The sequence below is a fragment of the Podarcis liolepis genome (genome assembly GCF_965112155.1).
Source record: "Podarcis liolepis genome assembly, chromosome: 2".
NCBI classification, from domain to species: domain Eukaryota; kingdom Metazoa; phylum Chordata; class Lepidosauria; order Squamata; family Lacertidae; genus Podarcis; species Podarcis liolepis.
The window spans coordinates 14400196-14414704 of record NC_139555.1 but is presented as its reverse complement, the minus strand read 5'-3'; the positions used below and the strand labels follow the sequence as shown (position 1 = coordinate 14414704).

The 14509-nt window shown below is 44.7% G+C and overlaps 1 protein-coding gene across 1 annotated transcript in view; it reads right to left on the bottom strand.

Annotated features, from left to right (window-relative positions):
• The window catches only part of CS (citrate synthase), a 39012-nt gene extending 29374 nt beyond the window's left edge, over nt 1-9638 (bottom strand). Inside the window, exon 1 of the mRNA XM_083490166.1 lies at nt 9253-9638. Coding sequence (XP_083346292.1) covers nt 9253-9306 — 54 coding nt within the window. The 5' untranslated portion in view covers nt 9307-9638. The remainder of the gene's footprint in view (nt 1-9252) is intronic.
• Nucleotides 9639-14509: the final 4871 nt, after the last annotated feature.

Sequence of the window (14509 nt, the reverse complement as noted above, 5' to 3'; positions counted from 1 at the left end):
GAGCAATCTGATGTCTGTAGATTGTTTGCTAAAAGCTGGGTTTAAAGTGCATTTTGAAGGAGACAGTTGCATTATTAAGAAGGCTGGTGAGATTTTAGGCACTGCTAAGTCAGAGGGAGGCTTGTTTTGGCTTAAAGCAGGATCTCAAGTTGCAGCAGTAGTCAGTAAATCTCAGCCTGCAGTGAATAACAAAGCTATACATGACAACTGTGTGCACTTATTGCATAGGAAAATGGGGCATGCTTGCTGGAAAAGTGTACTAAAAATGTCTGAATTGGCTGATGGGGGTAATTTAAAGAGTTGTAACAAGTACCTTGATTGTAATGTTTGTAAAAAGGTTAAAACCCACAGAGTCTCTTACCCCAGAAGTGACAGAGTTAGTGAGTCACCGCTACAGCTGGTTCACATGGACGTAATTGGTCCATTTGCTGTAAGCAGGGGTGGATCGCGTTTTTCATTAACAATTGTGGATGACGCCACGCGTTATTCTTGGGTTTTTCCCATGAAGAATAAGGGTGACGTGTTCACTAAGTTTAAAGGCTGGGTGACATCTGTGGAAAGATTTCTGTCCATTAAACTCAAAAGGATTCAGACGGACAGAGGTGGCGAATTTATGTCAAATGCTTTTAAAGATTGGTTACAAAAGCGTGGCATTGGGCATAGAAAAACGAACGTTTTTTCCCCAGAGGAGAATGGCGTTGCAGAGCGAAAAAACAGATCTTTACAAGATATGATGTTTGCCATGCTTGATGATGCTGATTTGCCCATGTCTTATTGGGGGGAGAGCATGCTCACCGCGTGTTATCTCCAAAATAGGCTCTTTCATCAAACAATAGGTACAACCCCGTACTTTAAATTGTTTCAGAAAAAACCTAAAATTGACCATTTGCATGTGTTTGGATCAAAAGCCTGGGTATTAATTCCGAAACAAATGAGAAAGAAGGGAGATCCTAAGACCAAACAATTAGTGTTTGTGGGTTACCAGGAGCTGGGAAAAGGTTTCCGCTTTGCTGAAGGGACAAATGGCATTGTGATCTCCAGGAATGCCAGTTTTTGTGAACATAGTGGCTGGGAGAGACTACATGCCAATACTGAGGTTTGGTTTGAACCTTCCCAGGAGCTTCATGACTCTGAAGGTAGACACAGAGAATCAGAGTCTGAGGGGGAGGAAAGTTCAGATAAGAGCTCTCAAGGAAGTGGAGTTAGCCAAAGACCAGTTGCTAAGCAACAAAGGAGAGGTCGTAGTTCTGAGGAGGAAAGTGGGTCAGAAGAAAAATTTTCTTCCAGAAGATCTAAAAGACAAAACAAAGGAGTGCCTCCGGTGCGTTTTTCTCCTGATACTGCAAATGTGTTTAGTGTAATTGCAGAGCCCAAGAGTTTTCAGGAGGTGTTAAAGTTACCAAAAGAGGAGGCAGAGCGCTGGAAACAGGCAATGGAGGAAGAGATGTCCTCTCTGAATGAGCACAAGGTTTTTACACCAGTAGCAGCGCCTGAGGGGGCAAAGATTGTAGGCTGCAGGTGGGTGTACAAACTTAAACCTCTGGTGACAGGAGAGTACAAATACAAAGCTCGTTTAGTGGCTCAAGGATATTCTCAGAGGCCTGGAAAAGATTATGACGAAACTTTTTCCCCTACTGCTAAGGGGGACAGTGTAAGGCTGATTTTAACGCTTGGAGCAAAGAGAAAACTCCTGTTAAACCATTTTGACATTCAGACTGCATATTTACATGCATCAATATCAGAAGACCTGTATCTAGCCGAACCGCCTGGTTATGAGACAGGTTCCAATAGAGTGTTAAAATTAAACAAAGCTCTATATGGTCTCAAACAGGCTGCAAGATCTTGAAACAAATGTTTCCATGAGGCCTTAGTGTCATTTGGTTTCAAGCAGAGTACAGCTGACAATTGTGTTTATGTACGTGGTACAGGCAGTGATCAAGAGTTTTGTCTGATTTATGTAGATGATGTATTGTATGCCTGTAAAACAGATAAACAAACTAAAAGATTTGCCAAGCAATTGTCCAGTAAGTTCAAAGTGAAGGACTTAGGCCCGGTTAGGACATATCTAGGGTTGGAAGTGTGCTGGGCCCAAGATGGCAGCTGCCTAATTAGTCAGCAGAACAAAGTTAAACAACTACTGACTACATACAGGATGCAGGATTGCAAAGGGGCAGCGGTGCCTATGGATCCAGGTTTCATAAAAACACTTCACACAGATGAGAGTCCTGAATTTGAACATCCTGATGTATATCATTCTGTAATTGGAAGTTTATTGTATCTAGCACAGTGGTCCAGACCTGATATTAGCTATGCAGTAGGCATATTAAGTAGATTGGTCTCAAAACCCACACTAAATGCCTGGAAAGGGGTAAAACAAGTTCTGAGGTATCTCAAACAGACAATTGGCTATATGTTACAATTAAATTCTTCCGAGGATGAAATGTTGAGTTGCTACTGTGATAGTGACTGGGGAAATTTGCCAGATAGAAAATCTGTCACAGGACTAGTCATAATGGTCGGTGGAGCTTTAATCAGCTGGCGGTCACGCAAGCAAGACGTTGTAAGTGTGTCATCAACGGAATCAGAGTACGCCGCATTGAGTGAATTGTGCAACGAGGTGATTTATTTCAAGCATTTGTTAGCAGATTTAAATGTAAATTGTGGAGAACCAGTACAAGTTTACATTGATAATCAAGCTTGTATAACCTTAAGTAAAACAGAGGGTTTCAAATCACGTTCAAAACATATCTCTGTAAAATACCAAAATGTACGTTGCTGTGTACAAGACAATGTAATCACCTGTACTTATGTATCAAGTGAAGAAAATGTAGCAGATGTGTTAACTAAACCATTGGCAAAGATAAAGAACAAGCGAATGTGCAAGGGTTTAGGTTTGCTGGAAAAATAATCTCCTACATAGGTGTATTTGGTGTTAATTGTTCAGCAGAATCTGTGAGGGGGTGTTCAGTTTCTGTTAATTGGTTCTCGTGGGAAACTTGCAGATTCTAGCTTCACCAATTAACTCAAGCTGGTGTCAATTTACTCTTGGCAGAAAGCCCAGGTCTGCTTGACCTAGAAACTACTCACTCTGATTGGTTAACGACCAGCACTCAACTCTGTTATCTAGGATTGCTAGCACAGTTTGGTGTGAGGTGTGTTAGGAGTTAGAAGTGCTGTGTATGGTTTTGAGAGAGAGAAAGAGAGGATTTATTTTGCTTTTATTTGTATGCAGAAACTCTGCTGGTTTTATTTTTTCCTTTTTAATAAATCCTGTAAATAGTTATTCTGAGTCTAGCTGACTAGTCATTACTGCCGCAACTAGCTTCTTCGCTGTGCAGGAAAACTCTGCTACGTTTGGGCTAAAGCCAATAGGGCTATGCCTGACACTTCAAAGTTCCATGAGCGGCAGCAGCAGCAGTAGCGGGAGGCCCCATTAGCTAACGTGGTACCTCAGGTTAAGAACAGTTTCAGGTTAAGAACGGACCTCCGGAACGAATTAAGTACTTAACCCGAGGTACCACTGCACTTTCTGAAAGAGATCCTATCAATTACTGATATGGGGTTGTTTGCTTTTATTATTTTTACCCTGTTTTTCTGCGTTTGGACACACAAAGTAGCTTACAGAATTAAACGAACAAAAACCACCATAAAACTAATGTGGAAGGCTCTGGAGATCAGGGCTCTATTAGTTCCAGTGACAACAATGCAGGCTTCTTCCTCTTCGAGGGCTCCTTCTTAGGCCCAATGCAGATATATCCTTAGTCTCCAACCAAGGTTATGTCTGTCAAGGTTATCAGTCCTGATGCCCCTGCAGCTAGATTGCAAAAGCAAAGTTGCAGCCTTGGAACTGGTTTCATTTTGAGGCTTACTGTCCCTACTGCAGAGTTTGAGCTATCAAAGAGACCACTCTGAATCACTGCTCCTTGTACAGTGGTACCTTGGGTTAAGTACCTAATTCGTTCCGGAGGTCAGTTCTTAATCTGAAACTGTTCTTAACCTGAAGCACCACTTTAGCTAATGGGGCCTCCTTCTGCTGCTGGAGAACAATTTCTGTTCTTATCCTGAAGCAAAGTTCTTAACCTGAAGCACTATTTCTGGGTTAGCGGAGTCTGTAACCTGAAGCGTATGTAACCTGAAGCATATGTAACCCGAGGTACCACTGTAGTGACTCCCAAACTTATTTGATCACTCACTGTCCATTATCTAGCCTCAATAACTTTATGCTGCACATTAACCTGTTGGTCCTTCTGAATATCCACATATAGAGTTCCAAGGAACACCCAAAAAGAGAAAATGCTGCATAACACTGAGGAACAAAGAAAGGGGGTTCTTTCAAACAGTCAAGGCTGCCAAGAGTTGCAGATCCACATTATACTTATTCAGGCATTTGTAATAGGGTCTAACTAAAATGAAAGTGCATGCACAAACATCCTAGCTTTTGCATCCTCCAGGTCTATCATTCTCCATGTGTTCCAATACATCTGCCTGCAGCAGGGAAGGCTCCTGTACTCATGGAAGCTTCCCTTTGTTCTGGAACCCTGCTTTTCCAGTTTTCCAAAATGCATGGGAACTCAACAAGTACAAGTGGTTTCCCAAGTGCAGGCTGCTGCCCTAGAACACACAAGGGACAACAGGCCTGGGAATGCAGAGCTAGTGTGTTCATGTACACTTTCCCTTCCTAGCATATTTTGGTTAGTCATTTACAAACACCTGAACAGACTACTCTCAACTCAAAACCCCATTCTTTAAGAGAAGAGCAGTGGACTGAGTTGCTGATAGGCAGAGTATATGGTGAAGAGGAACAGGAACAGTAGCAGAGCTGAGATTATTACCAGCACACCATCTCTTTCCGAAACAAGAAAGGTGCACTTCTATATGGCACTGACTGAGGCTGGGTGGATCTCTGAATCTTATATACTAATTGCACAAGAACAACCAAATTGCCCAAGCGCACCCAAAGTTTCTCCCACACTCTTAAAATACAAATCAGGACAAGATAAGGGAACCACTCTTAGGTAAACCTTGTGCAAACAAGAGCTTACTTCCTCCATTAATGCTTCAGGGAATACAAGCTTACACCCCGCTAAAGCTCTTGCTTTCTTCACCTGTAAACCAGAAGAATCCTTGGGGGAAAACAGGTTCTGCCATCCCCATTACAGAATCCCAGCTCAGAGTACCTATTCAAACCTTAATGTAACATCTTATTGGCAAGTACAGTCTTAACATGTGCAACCAAGAGACACATGCTCTTTAAAAACCACACAGTGAGTGGAATTCGTTCAATGTACCGTATTTTCCGCCCCATAGGACGCACCAGCCCATAGGACGCACCTAGATTTTTTTGGGGGGGGGAATAAAGGGAAAAAAATTATTCCCCCCCAGGCGCGCCCCGTGTTTCGGGCTGCTGCCCGCAAGCCTTGGGAGCCCGGGGGCACTCCCGCCGGGCTCCCAAGGCTTGCGGATAGCTTCCTGAAGCCTGGAGAGCGAGAGGGGTCGGTGCGCACCGACGCCTCTCGCTCTCCAGGCTTCAGCGAAAGCAACACGTAGCCTCCGGAGCGCAGAGGGAGCGCTCCCTCTGCGCTTCGGAGGCTTCCCGCTGCCATTGATGAAGCCAAGGAGCCTGCATTCGCCCCATAGGACGCACACACATTTCCCCTTCATTTTTGGAGGGGAAAAAGTGCGTCCTATAGGGCGAAAAATACGGTACCAGTAAGTGGGGTATGTGTTTGAGGAATTAGGCCCACTCACGCAATGGGAATCCCCCCTCAATGCACTTCTAAACCTGTTCTGGGGTTCCCCCAACAAGTTAGTTGTATCCCACCCAATGTTTTTGAGGCCGTGGAATACGTATCACTGGGACTAACACTATCAGCATATATGCTGTGACTTGACAATATATTAAGTATGTCCAGCCAAAGAGGACTCTCAAGAACTTGGCACTTCCTTTACACAACTCAGATAAAGCAATACAAGAGCAGAAAATACAAAAGACCAGCCTCCCCTCTTTGCAGCTAGCAACTGATGTCACGTAGCTGCAACAGGAATCGCAGATGGAAAACTAAGATAAGGCAGCCCTTCTCCTGCTACTGGCAATTATTGTTTGAAGAAGAGGCAGAAAAAGAGAACAGCAATTAAAAAGGAAGAGGGGAACACAGCTGGGAGAAGAAACGATGGATTGGGAGCATAAAGATGAAGAGTTTATATTGCCAATGCAGGCAAGTGCCCACCTCAATCCCACCACACATTTTGTGCATACCTGCTTTCCCAAAGGTATGAACAGGACCAGAGACTTATACTGTAAAGGAAAGTTACCAAGGGAAGAGTGACACCTTTCTACAATGTACTGTGCAGTTGCCCCCAACACATTTTTTTCCACCACTAAAAAAGCACCTGTTTGAACTTTCAGGGAACGGTGATTGGAGCCAAGCTTTTATTACCTTTACCAGCAGAAGGCACACATTTTGTTTTATTGCAGTGTTTTTTTAGATGAGCATTTTATTATGTTAGGTTATTTGTATGCTTGCTCTGGGCCACTTTGGGAGGAAATGAATGTAACAAAAAATAAATAAATAAAACATTAATTGCTCCTTTCTACAATGTACTGTCCAGTTGCCCCCCAACACATTTTTTTTCCAACACAAAAAAACCACCTGTTTAAACTTTCAGGGAACAGTGATTGGAGCCAAGCTTTTATTACCTTTACCAGCAGAAAGCACACATTTTGTTTTATTGCAGTGTTTTTTTAGATGAGCATTTTATTATGTTAGGTTATCTGTATGCTTGCTCTGGGCTCCTTTGGGAGGAAATGAATGTAACAAATAATAAATAAATAAATATAACATTAATTACTCCTTTGTAGTTATCAACACTTGTGAAAAACATTCACATATTGTATATGGTTGAAACTGAAGCCAGACACATCCCTGGAGACCCTTGCATATCCAGGGTGGTTCTCAATCACACCAGATTTGAGCAGATCCAAATACTACATCCCAATAATTACACTCACTGTAAGCAAGACAAATACTCCACATGTAGGACCCACAATTTGCCTCCCCCCTGCTCAAACATCTACAATTTTAGCCCAGCATTGTAAGTATCACAGAGACAGCTGAAATCTCCAGACACCCACATAATACAATTAAGAGTGCTGGAAATGCAATTACTCCCTGAAGAGAAAGAACAGGCACCACCACAAGAAGCAAAATTTAAAAGAGAAATAAAAAGCTAAAAATCAAAAAAGGAAAAGGGGGAAGGTATTTGGGAGAGGATTAGGAGCAGAGAGATGAAGAGCTTACTCGGGTCACTACAAGTCTGGCTCATCTGGCTTTTGTTTCAGACCCAAGTTAAGTATGTCCTAATTTTAACTTCACTATCTACTTGCCCTGCTGCATATCTGTACTACACAGAAACAGAACAGATTTCCTCAGTCATCAAAATTTAGTCAAAGTACAGCAACAGAGCAGGCAGAAGTCAGGAATGGGGAAAAGGTAAATAAGCCCAAAATAAATGCTCTGGGATTAGCCATTTGCAATCGATTGGTTAGGGAATATAGTGAGTCTGGAGTTCAAATAAAATTGTCAAATGGCCCTTTATCCTAGGGAAAAAGCCACTGCCAGACTTTTCAGCAAGACAACAGCAAACAGCATATTGAACTTTCAGTAGAAGGCAGAAAATTAGACTGTAGCAAAGGAGAACACAGATCACGAAGAAAAAATGGGCACTTGGAAAATAGCCCAATAGAAAGAGACTGCTTTCAAGAAATGTCACTTGTTACAGGATGTGTGCGCATGGTGCGTTTGATGCCTCTAATACATCCCACAACTTTATCACTGCAATCTTGCAGCAAAAGAAAATGCTTACTAGGAAGCTGCACTACTTTCCAAATACATTAGACTAGAGGCCTACTTTGCCCTTCCAACATTCCACCATGCTGGGGTGTGAGCCAGGCAGCAAACATTAATTTATAGATTCATGCATTGTTTCCCTTCCATGAAACAATTGCTAGTATTTCTTCCACTTTAAGAAAAACTAGCAACCAGCAGCATGACGTTGATTACTCATGTTAAGGGATACTCCATCCCAACTTCACCCTTTTGACAGCTGACCCTTTTGCCCTCTAAGCATCCTAGGAGAAGCTTAAAGGTGACCAAGTTGTTTAATAAGGGCTGGGGATCACACAAGAGGTGGGAAAGGAGGCACAGTTTCCTAGCTTAGCTACATTTCCACCAACATGCACCAGTTTAGCTGCTTCAATCCACCTGCTATAAAAAGGTGCTGCACCTTTCCCCTAGATACCAAACTTAAGACTGGGGGAGGGAGCCCCTGTCAGAGGGAATGAACAGTTTCCCATCCAGAGGTCACGTGAACAGGAAAAAGCCAAGTCTGCAATTGCCAAGGCCTGATATTCCCAAAACATAAGATCATGGAAATCTCAAAATGAAGTCAACCCTCTTAATGGGAAGAGAGGAGAAAGGGATATATTACACAGCAACAGTTTCTTCTTTTACCTCTTACCCGCCAACCAACCACCGCAGTTCACCATTTCGTTGTCTTTCTCCACCCCACCCCCCGGGGACGGACATAATAAGGATCCCTCTCCCTTTAAGATTTCATACGGGAGGAGAAGCAGCAACCTAACGGGGTAATAAAGTAGAGAACATCTTTCAACAAACCTAGATCTAACGCAACGTCCTCTGAAAGAGAAACGTGGAAGTGGAGCGGTGGATAAGGCAGTCCCACCCAAGGACACAGATGTGCCCAGCACAGGCCCCACTCCCCACTGGCTTGGCTACCCCGCGCCCTACGAGTCCCCATAATCTTAGAGCTGGAAGGGGGTCCCCCCCCAAGGGTCATCTAGCCCAACCCCCTGCAATGCAGGAATTTATTTTTATTTTTGCCCAGCGTAGGGCTCGAACCCACGACCCTGAGATTTAAGAGCCCGACGGATCCGATGCGGGAACACCCAAGTTGCACAGAACTAGGGCAAGACGAACCCCCCCCCCTCCTGCAACGGCAGATCCCAAGGGATCCGGAAGATCCCGAGAAGATCCCAGCTGCTGCTCCTTAGCAAGAGTTGGGGCGCAACCCCCCACCACTCAAACACGCGCTACACAGCCTCGCGAGGCCTCCGGGCAAGTCTCGTGGAGGGCGCGGCCCCTTTAAGGGCGGCCTGTCAGAGGCCCCGGGAAGGGCGAAATGGCCGGCGGCCGGCGGGGGGGGGGGGAGGCGAGAAAGAAGATTTCACCTCACCTTGGCACCCAAGAGGCGCGCGGCCGCCCTGCTGCTGGCAGTCAACAAGGTCATGGCGAGCGAGGAGCGGCGAGAACCTGACGCGGCGGCGGCGAAGGGGCGAAAACCAGCGGCCGCCTCGAGGAGAAGAGGGAAGTCCGGGGGTGGGCGGGGAGGAAAGAAGGGAAGCAGGCGAGGCCAAGGTTGAAGAGCGGCAGCAGACGCCTGAGGAAAGGAGCGGCAGCGGCTGCGCCCGGCAGGGTCCTCACAACGCGGCGGCGGCGTCAGCAGCGGAGGGGCGGGGCCTTGCCCCGGCGGAGGACCCCGAGGCTATTAACATAAACGTCGCCGAGGCGCCATTGGGCGGCGCGGCGGGAAAGGCGGGGCTTGTCCGCGCGCGGGCGGGCAAGGGCGTGGTCCTGCCTGGGAGTGAGGCGCCCTAGTCAAGCGCCTGATCTGCATGGCGACAGCGTCTGAAGTAGACTCGTCTGCACACACATATATATAAATTAATACGGGTTCAGCTGGAGGGACTGGGAGTACTTGGTGTTGCCAGTCTTGTGGGCTTTCCGTAGGCGGCTTGGCTGGGCTAGATAGGCATTTGTCTGATACTGGAAGGCTCTTCTTTTAGGCTAACTTTATTCCTAACTTCTCCCCCCCCCCCCATTGCTTAGTAAAGGTAAAGGGACCATTGACCATTAGGTCCAGTCGTGGCCGACTCTGGGGTTGCAGAGCTCATCTCGCTTTATTGGCCGAGGGAGCTGGCGTACAGCTTCCGGGTCATGTGCCCAGCAATACTAAGCCGCTTCTGGCATACCAGAGCAGCGCACGGAAACACCGTTTACCTTCCCGCCAGAGCGGTACCTATTTATCTACTTGCACTTTGACGTGCTTTCGAACTGCTAGGTTGGCAGGAGCTGGGACCGAGCAACAGGAGCTCACCCCGTCGCGGGGATTCAAACTGCCCACTTTCTGATTGGCAAGTCCTAGGCTCTGTGGTTTAACCCACAGCACCACCCGCATCGCTTCTTGTTGTTGTTTAGTTGTTTAGTCTTCGTGACCCCATGGATCAGAGCACACCAGGCACTCCTGTCTTCCACTGCCTCCCGCAGTTTGGTCAAACTCATGCTGGTAGCTTCAAGAACACTGTCCAACCATCTTGTCCTCTGTCGTCCCCTTCTCCTTGTGCCCTCAATCTTTCCCAGCATCAGGGTCTTTTCCAGGGAGTCTTCTCTTGAGGTGGCCAAAGTATTGGAGCCTCAGCTTCAGGATCTGTCCTTCCAGTGAGCACTCAGGGCTGATTTCCTTAAGAATGGATAGGTTTGATCTTCTTGCAGTCCATGGGACTCTCAAGAGTCTCCTCCAGCACCAGAATTCAAAAGCATCAATTCTTTGGCGATCAGACTTCTTTATGGTCCAGCTCTCACTTCATGCATTACTACTGGGAAAACCATCGCTTTAACTATACAGACCTTTGTTGGCAAGGTGATGTCTCTGCTTTTTAAGATACCGCATCACTTACCGTGGAACTCATTGGGACTTGATTCAGAGTAGAAATGAGCTGTAAGGTTCGCCCTGCGCCAGGCATGTATTCAATTTTGTATACCGCCTTTCATCCGAAGATCCCAAGGCTGTCTAGGGATTCCTAGGAAAACCCTGAGGGGAGCAGCAGCACAAGGCCACTGTGCCAGAGGAAAGCAGGGTGGTTTTATTTCTCTACCCAAGCTTTTCTCTGGTTCCTTGTGGACCCATAAAACCGAGACAAAATGAGAGGCAAGTAGGATTATAATGAGAATGTTTTACTGGTTGTTGTTTTTTTTAATTAAAAAGACCTGCTCCTCCAACATCATCTTGGCAGCAGACATTAAATGGGAAGGTTTCCTGTTGCATGAGTCCCTTGGGTAAAAATACACACGATTTCTGCCAAAAGCACAACACACCTGTGAATAACTAAACAAATTTGTAAATTTTGGGTTTCCAGTAATTGTTGTATATTCTTGTCCCTGTAGTATTCCACAGGATAGGAAAGTCATTACTGATGGCAGGATTCATTTGGATGACATAGAAGTCATAGTTGGGAATGTGGGGAAAGGAATTGGGTTGATGTCTTTTTTAATGCATTTTCCAGAATTTAATATACACAACTTCTTAGTTATCTCCTACCTTGAGACTTCCCTGCCCATGCCACCATGGCTTCCTATTTGTTCCTTATTTTGCTGCATATCCTTTTACACCATTTTCAATCTATACAATAACCGAATAGTTGTTGCTGCTGCTGCTCATGTATCTAACCCTACTTGAAGATTTATTTGACTATACCATATATGCTTGTGTGGAGAAGTGTGTGTTGCTCCCCCTGCAGCACACACTTCCCCACACAACCATATATGTTTCCTAGTCAGGCTGAGCCCTCTTAACCTAAACTGGACAAAAGTTGTGAAACTTAAAGCCCAAATTTGCATTCATGTGTTTTTGGCATGTGTTTTCCACATAATTAAGGGATTTTTATGGCGACTCACTGCAAATGGTTAATATGGTTGATAATTTTAGGCTAAGTTACTTCATTTATTCACCCCAGGTGGTAATGATCATCCCATTTTTGACCCCTGCCCCATAGACTAACAGCATAGGGACATCACTCAAGCATCATGCTAGTTCTGACACAATTTTGGATTCTATCACATAGAACCAGAGCGGGTGGTAAAGAGTGACACTGCATTAGATGTTGCAGAACAAAAGCCTAGCATTAGCCAGGCAAGCAACATCAGACCAGTGAACTCTGTCTAGGCCACTTGCTCTATTTGCTTCAAACACCACACTCCCAGAAGCTGCAAAGCCCAAAGCACACATCCTGCTATTATCATGGCCAGGCTGCCCCCTCATGCAGCAGATGTGTGACCAGAGTGCAGAGTCCTCATGCTGAACCAGGGCAAAAAGGTCATAGTAGTATTCTCTTTCCAGATTGCCGCAGAGGCTATTTCAATTAGTCCTGCAAGGACTTCCAGTCATTCATGATATGAGTTACGTCCATTTGTCTATGTAGATGAACAATCCCTACATTTCAATTTTTAAATAAGGAAGGGAAGGGGTAGAGGAAGACACCCTATTTCAGTTTTGCTTCTACAAGTTTTTCTTGTTATCCATGGATGCAACACACACAGGCTGCATTCATGACATAAGTCAGGAGGCTGTATCTCTCAGAAGCATAACAAACAAACTAAACAGCCAATTTAGTTCTCTTGTTGCCATAAAATAATAGGTAATGAAATTTATACTGATAATTTTGTTTGAAGTACTACTCTGTTGTTTTTGGAGTAAAGCCCTAGTCTGAGGAATAAACAGGGGAGCAGATTTGGGAAGAAAGAGATTTAAGTTATTTGAGAATTGGCTTTCGAGAGAACTTTGGAAAACAGGGTCAAGAATAAAAATTTGAAGAAGAAAGGGGGCTTTCTAGGTGAAAACCTGGCTTTTGAATAAAGCTTTGGGTATTGGCTGATTTGACTCTACTCTTCTACCTTACACAGTTGTATACTGCTTTTCTTTTTGTACAGTTTCACCACTTGTAATTTTGGGCTACTTTGTGCACCTTTCTACATTGTTGGGAAGGTTGGGCATAAACCTGTTAATGAATCAGTTCTTTTTCAGCTGTGACCTCTGAGCAACTTCCCTGCGTGAATTGGAATTGTACGGAAGCGAAACAAGCATTTTATAGTAATACAGACTTTGCAGCAAAAATTAGCATAAGACTAATAGAATAATATTGAGCTTAATGTATAAAGATGAGGCTTAACTTTCTTACCACTACAGCTTCACTTCACTTCCTTGACTAAATAGCATCTGGCTGGATTTCACTATCCCATGGGTAAAATTATAGGACAGAATGGACTTGGCTAATAAAATCATATTCACCCAGAGCCTCTAAAGTCAGCTGGCATGGCAGACCAAAGTTTCCATCACATTCATCTGCCCATTTCCTAACACTGGAAGTCCTAGGACTCTTGACTAGTTACGACAAACATATACAGTGGTACCTCGGGTTAAGTACTTAATTCGTTCCGGAGGTCTGTTCTTAACCTGAAACTGTTCTTAACCTGAAACACCACTTTAGCTAATGGGGCCTCCTGCTGCCACCGGAGCACAATTTCTGTTCTCATCCTGAAGCAAAGTTCTTAACCTGAGGTACTATTTCTGGGTTAGCGGAGTCTGTAACCTGAAGCGTATGTAACCTGAAGCGTATGTAACCCGAGGTACCACTGTAATCACTCTTCTCAGTGTCCAGGGTCCAAACCAATTCATAACCTCTCGGGGACCGCTGCTCATTACATGGTAATAATAATCTGCACCTGATCAAATTTGTGGCAGTGGTTAAGATTTAGACCAGAGAATAAGTTCACTCCCAAGCTTGGAGGCAATACTGGCTCAAGTTCTATGATTTCCAAATAGTTGCTAGCAGCTGTCAGAAGAAACAGAAACTTCTCCCTCAATTCTTCCCACAGCCTGATTTTTCTTTATGTCTTGACTGAGCACACAAGGGGAGTACAGTTCCACTGTTGCCCTTTCAACAATGCAGCATGGCAAACTTGCCTCTCCTTCTTGTGTTGATTGATAGCATTACAATACAGTAGGATAATCTCCTCCCTCCATACTTAAGCTCCTTCCTCATTATCTTTAAATCACTAAAATCCACTAATTTTCCTTTAGTTTTGATCCTCCAACCCCTATGCCCAGTGGAAAGAGCCAGCTAGTCTAGGGTAATTATCTGCTAAATAAAAATCTTTCAACCAGCATTTTACATTATCAATACAGTGGTACCTCGGGTTAAGTACTCACCGTATTTTTTGCTCTATAAGACTCATTTTTTCCCTCCTAAAAAGTAAGGGGAAATGTGCGTGCGTCTTATGGAGCAAATGCAGGCTGCGCAGCTATCCCAGAAGCCAGAACAGCAAGAGGGATTGCTGCTTTCACTGCGCAGCGATCCCTCTTGCTGTTCTGGCTTCTGAGATTCAGAATATTTTTTTTCTTGTTTTCCTCCTCCAAAAACTAGGTGCGTCTTGTGGTCTGGTCATCTTATAGAGTGAAAAATACGGTAATTTGTTCCGGAGGTCCATTCTTAACCTGAAATTCTTCTTAACCTGAAGACCACTTTAGCTAATGGGGCCTGCTGCCGCCGCTGCGCCACCGGAGCACAATTTCTGTTCTCATCCTGAAGCAAAGTTCTTAACCCAAGGTACTATTTCTGGGTTAGCGGAGTCTGTAACCTGAAGCTTATGTAAGCTGA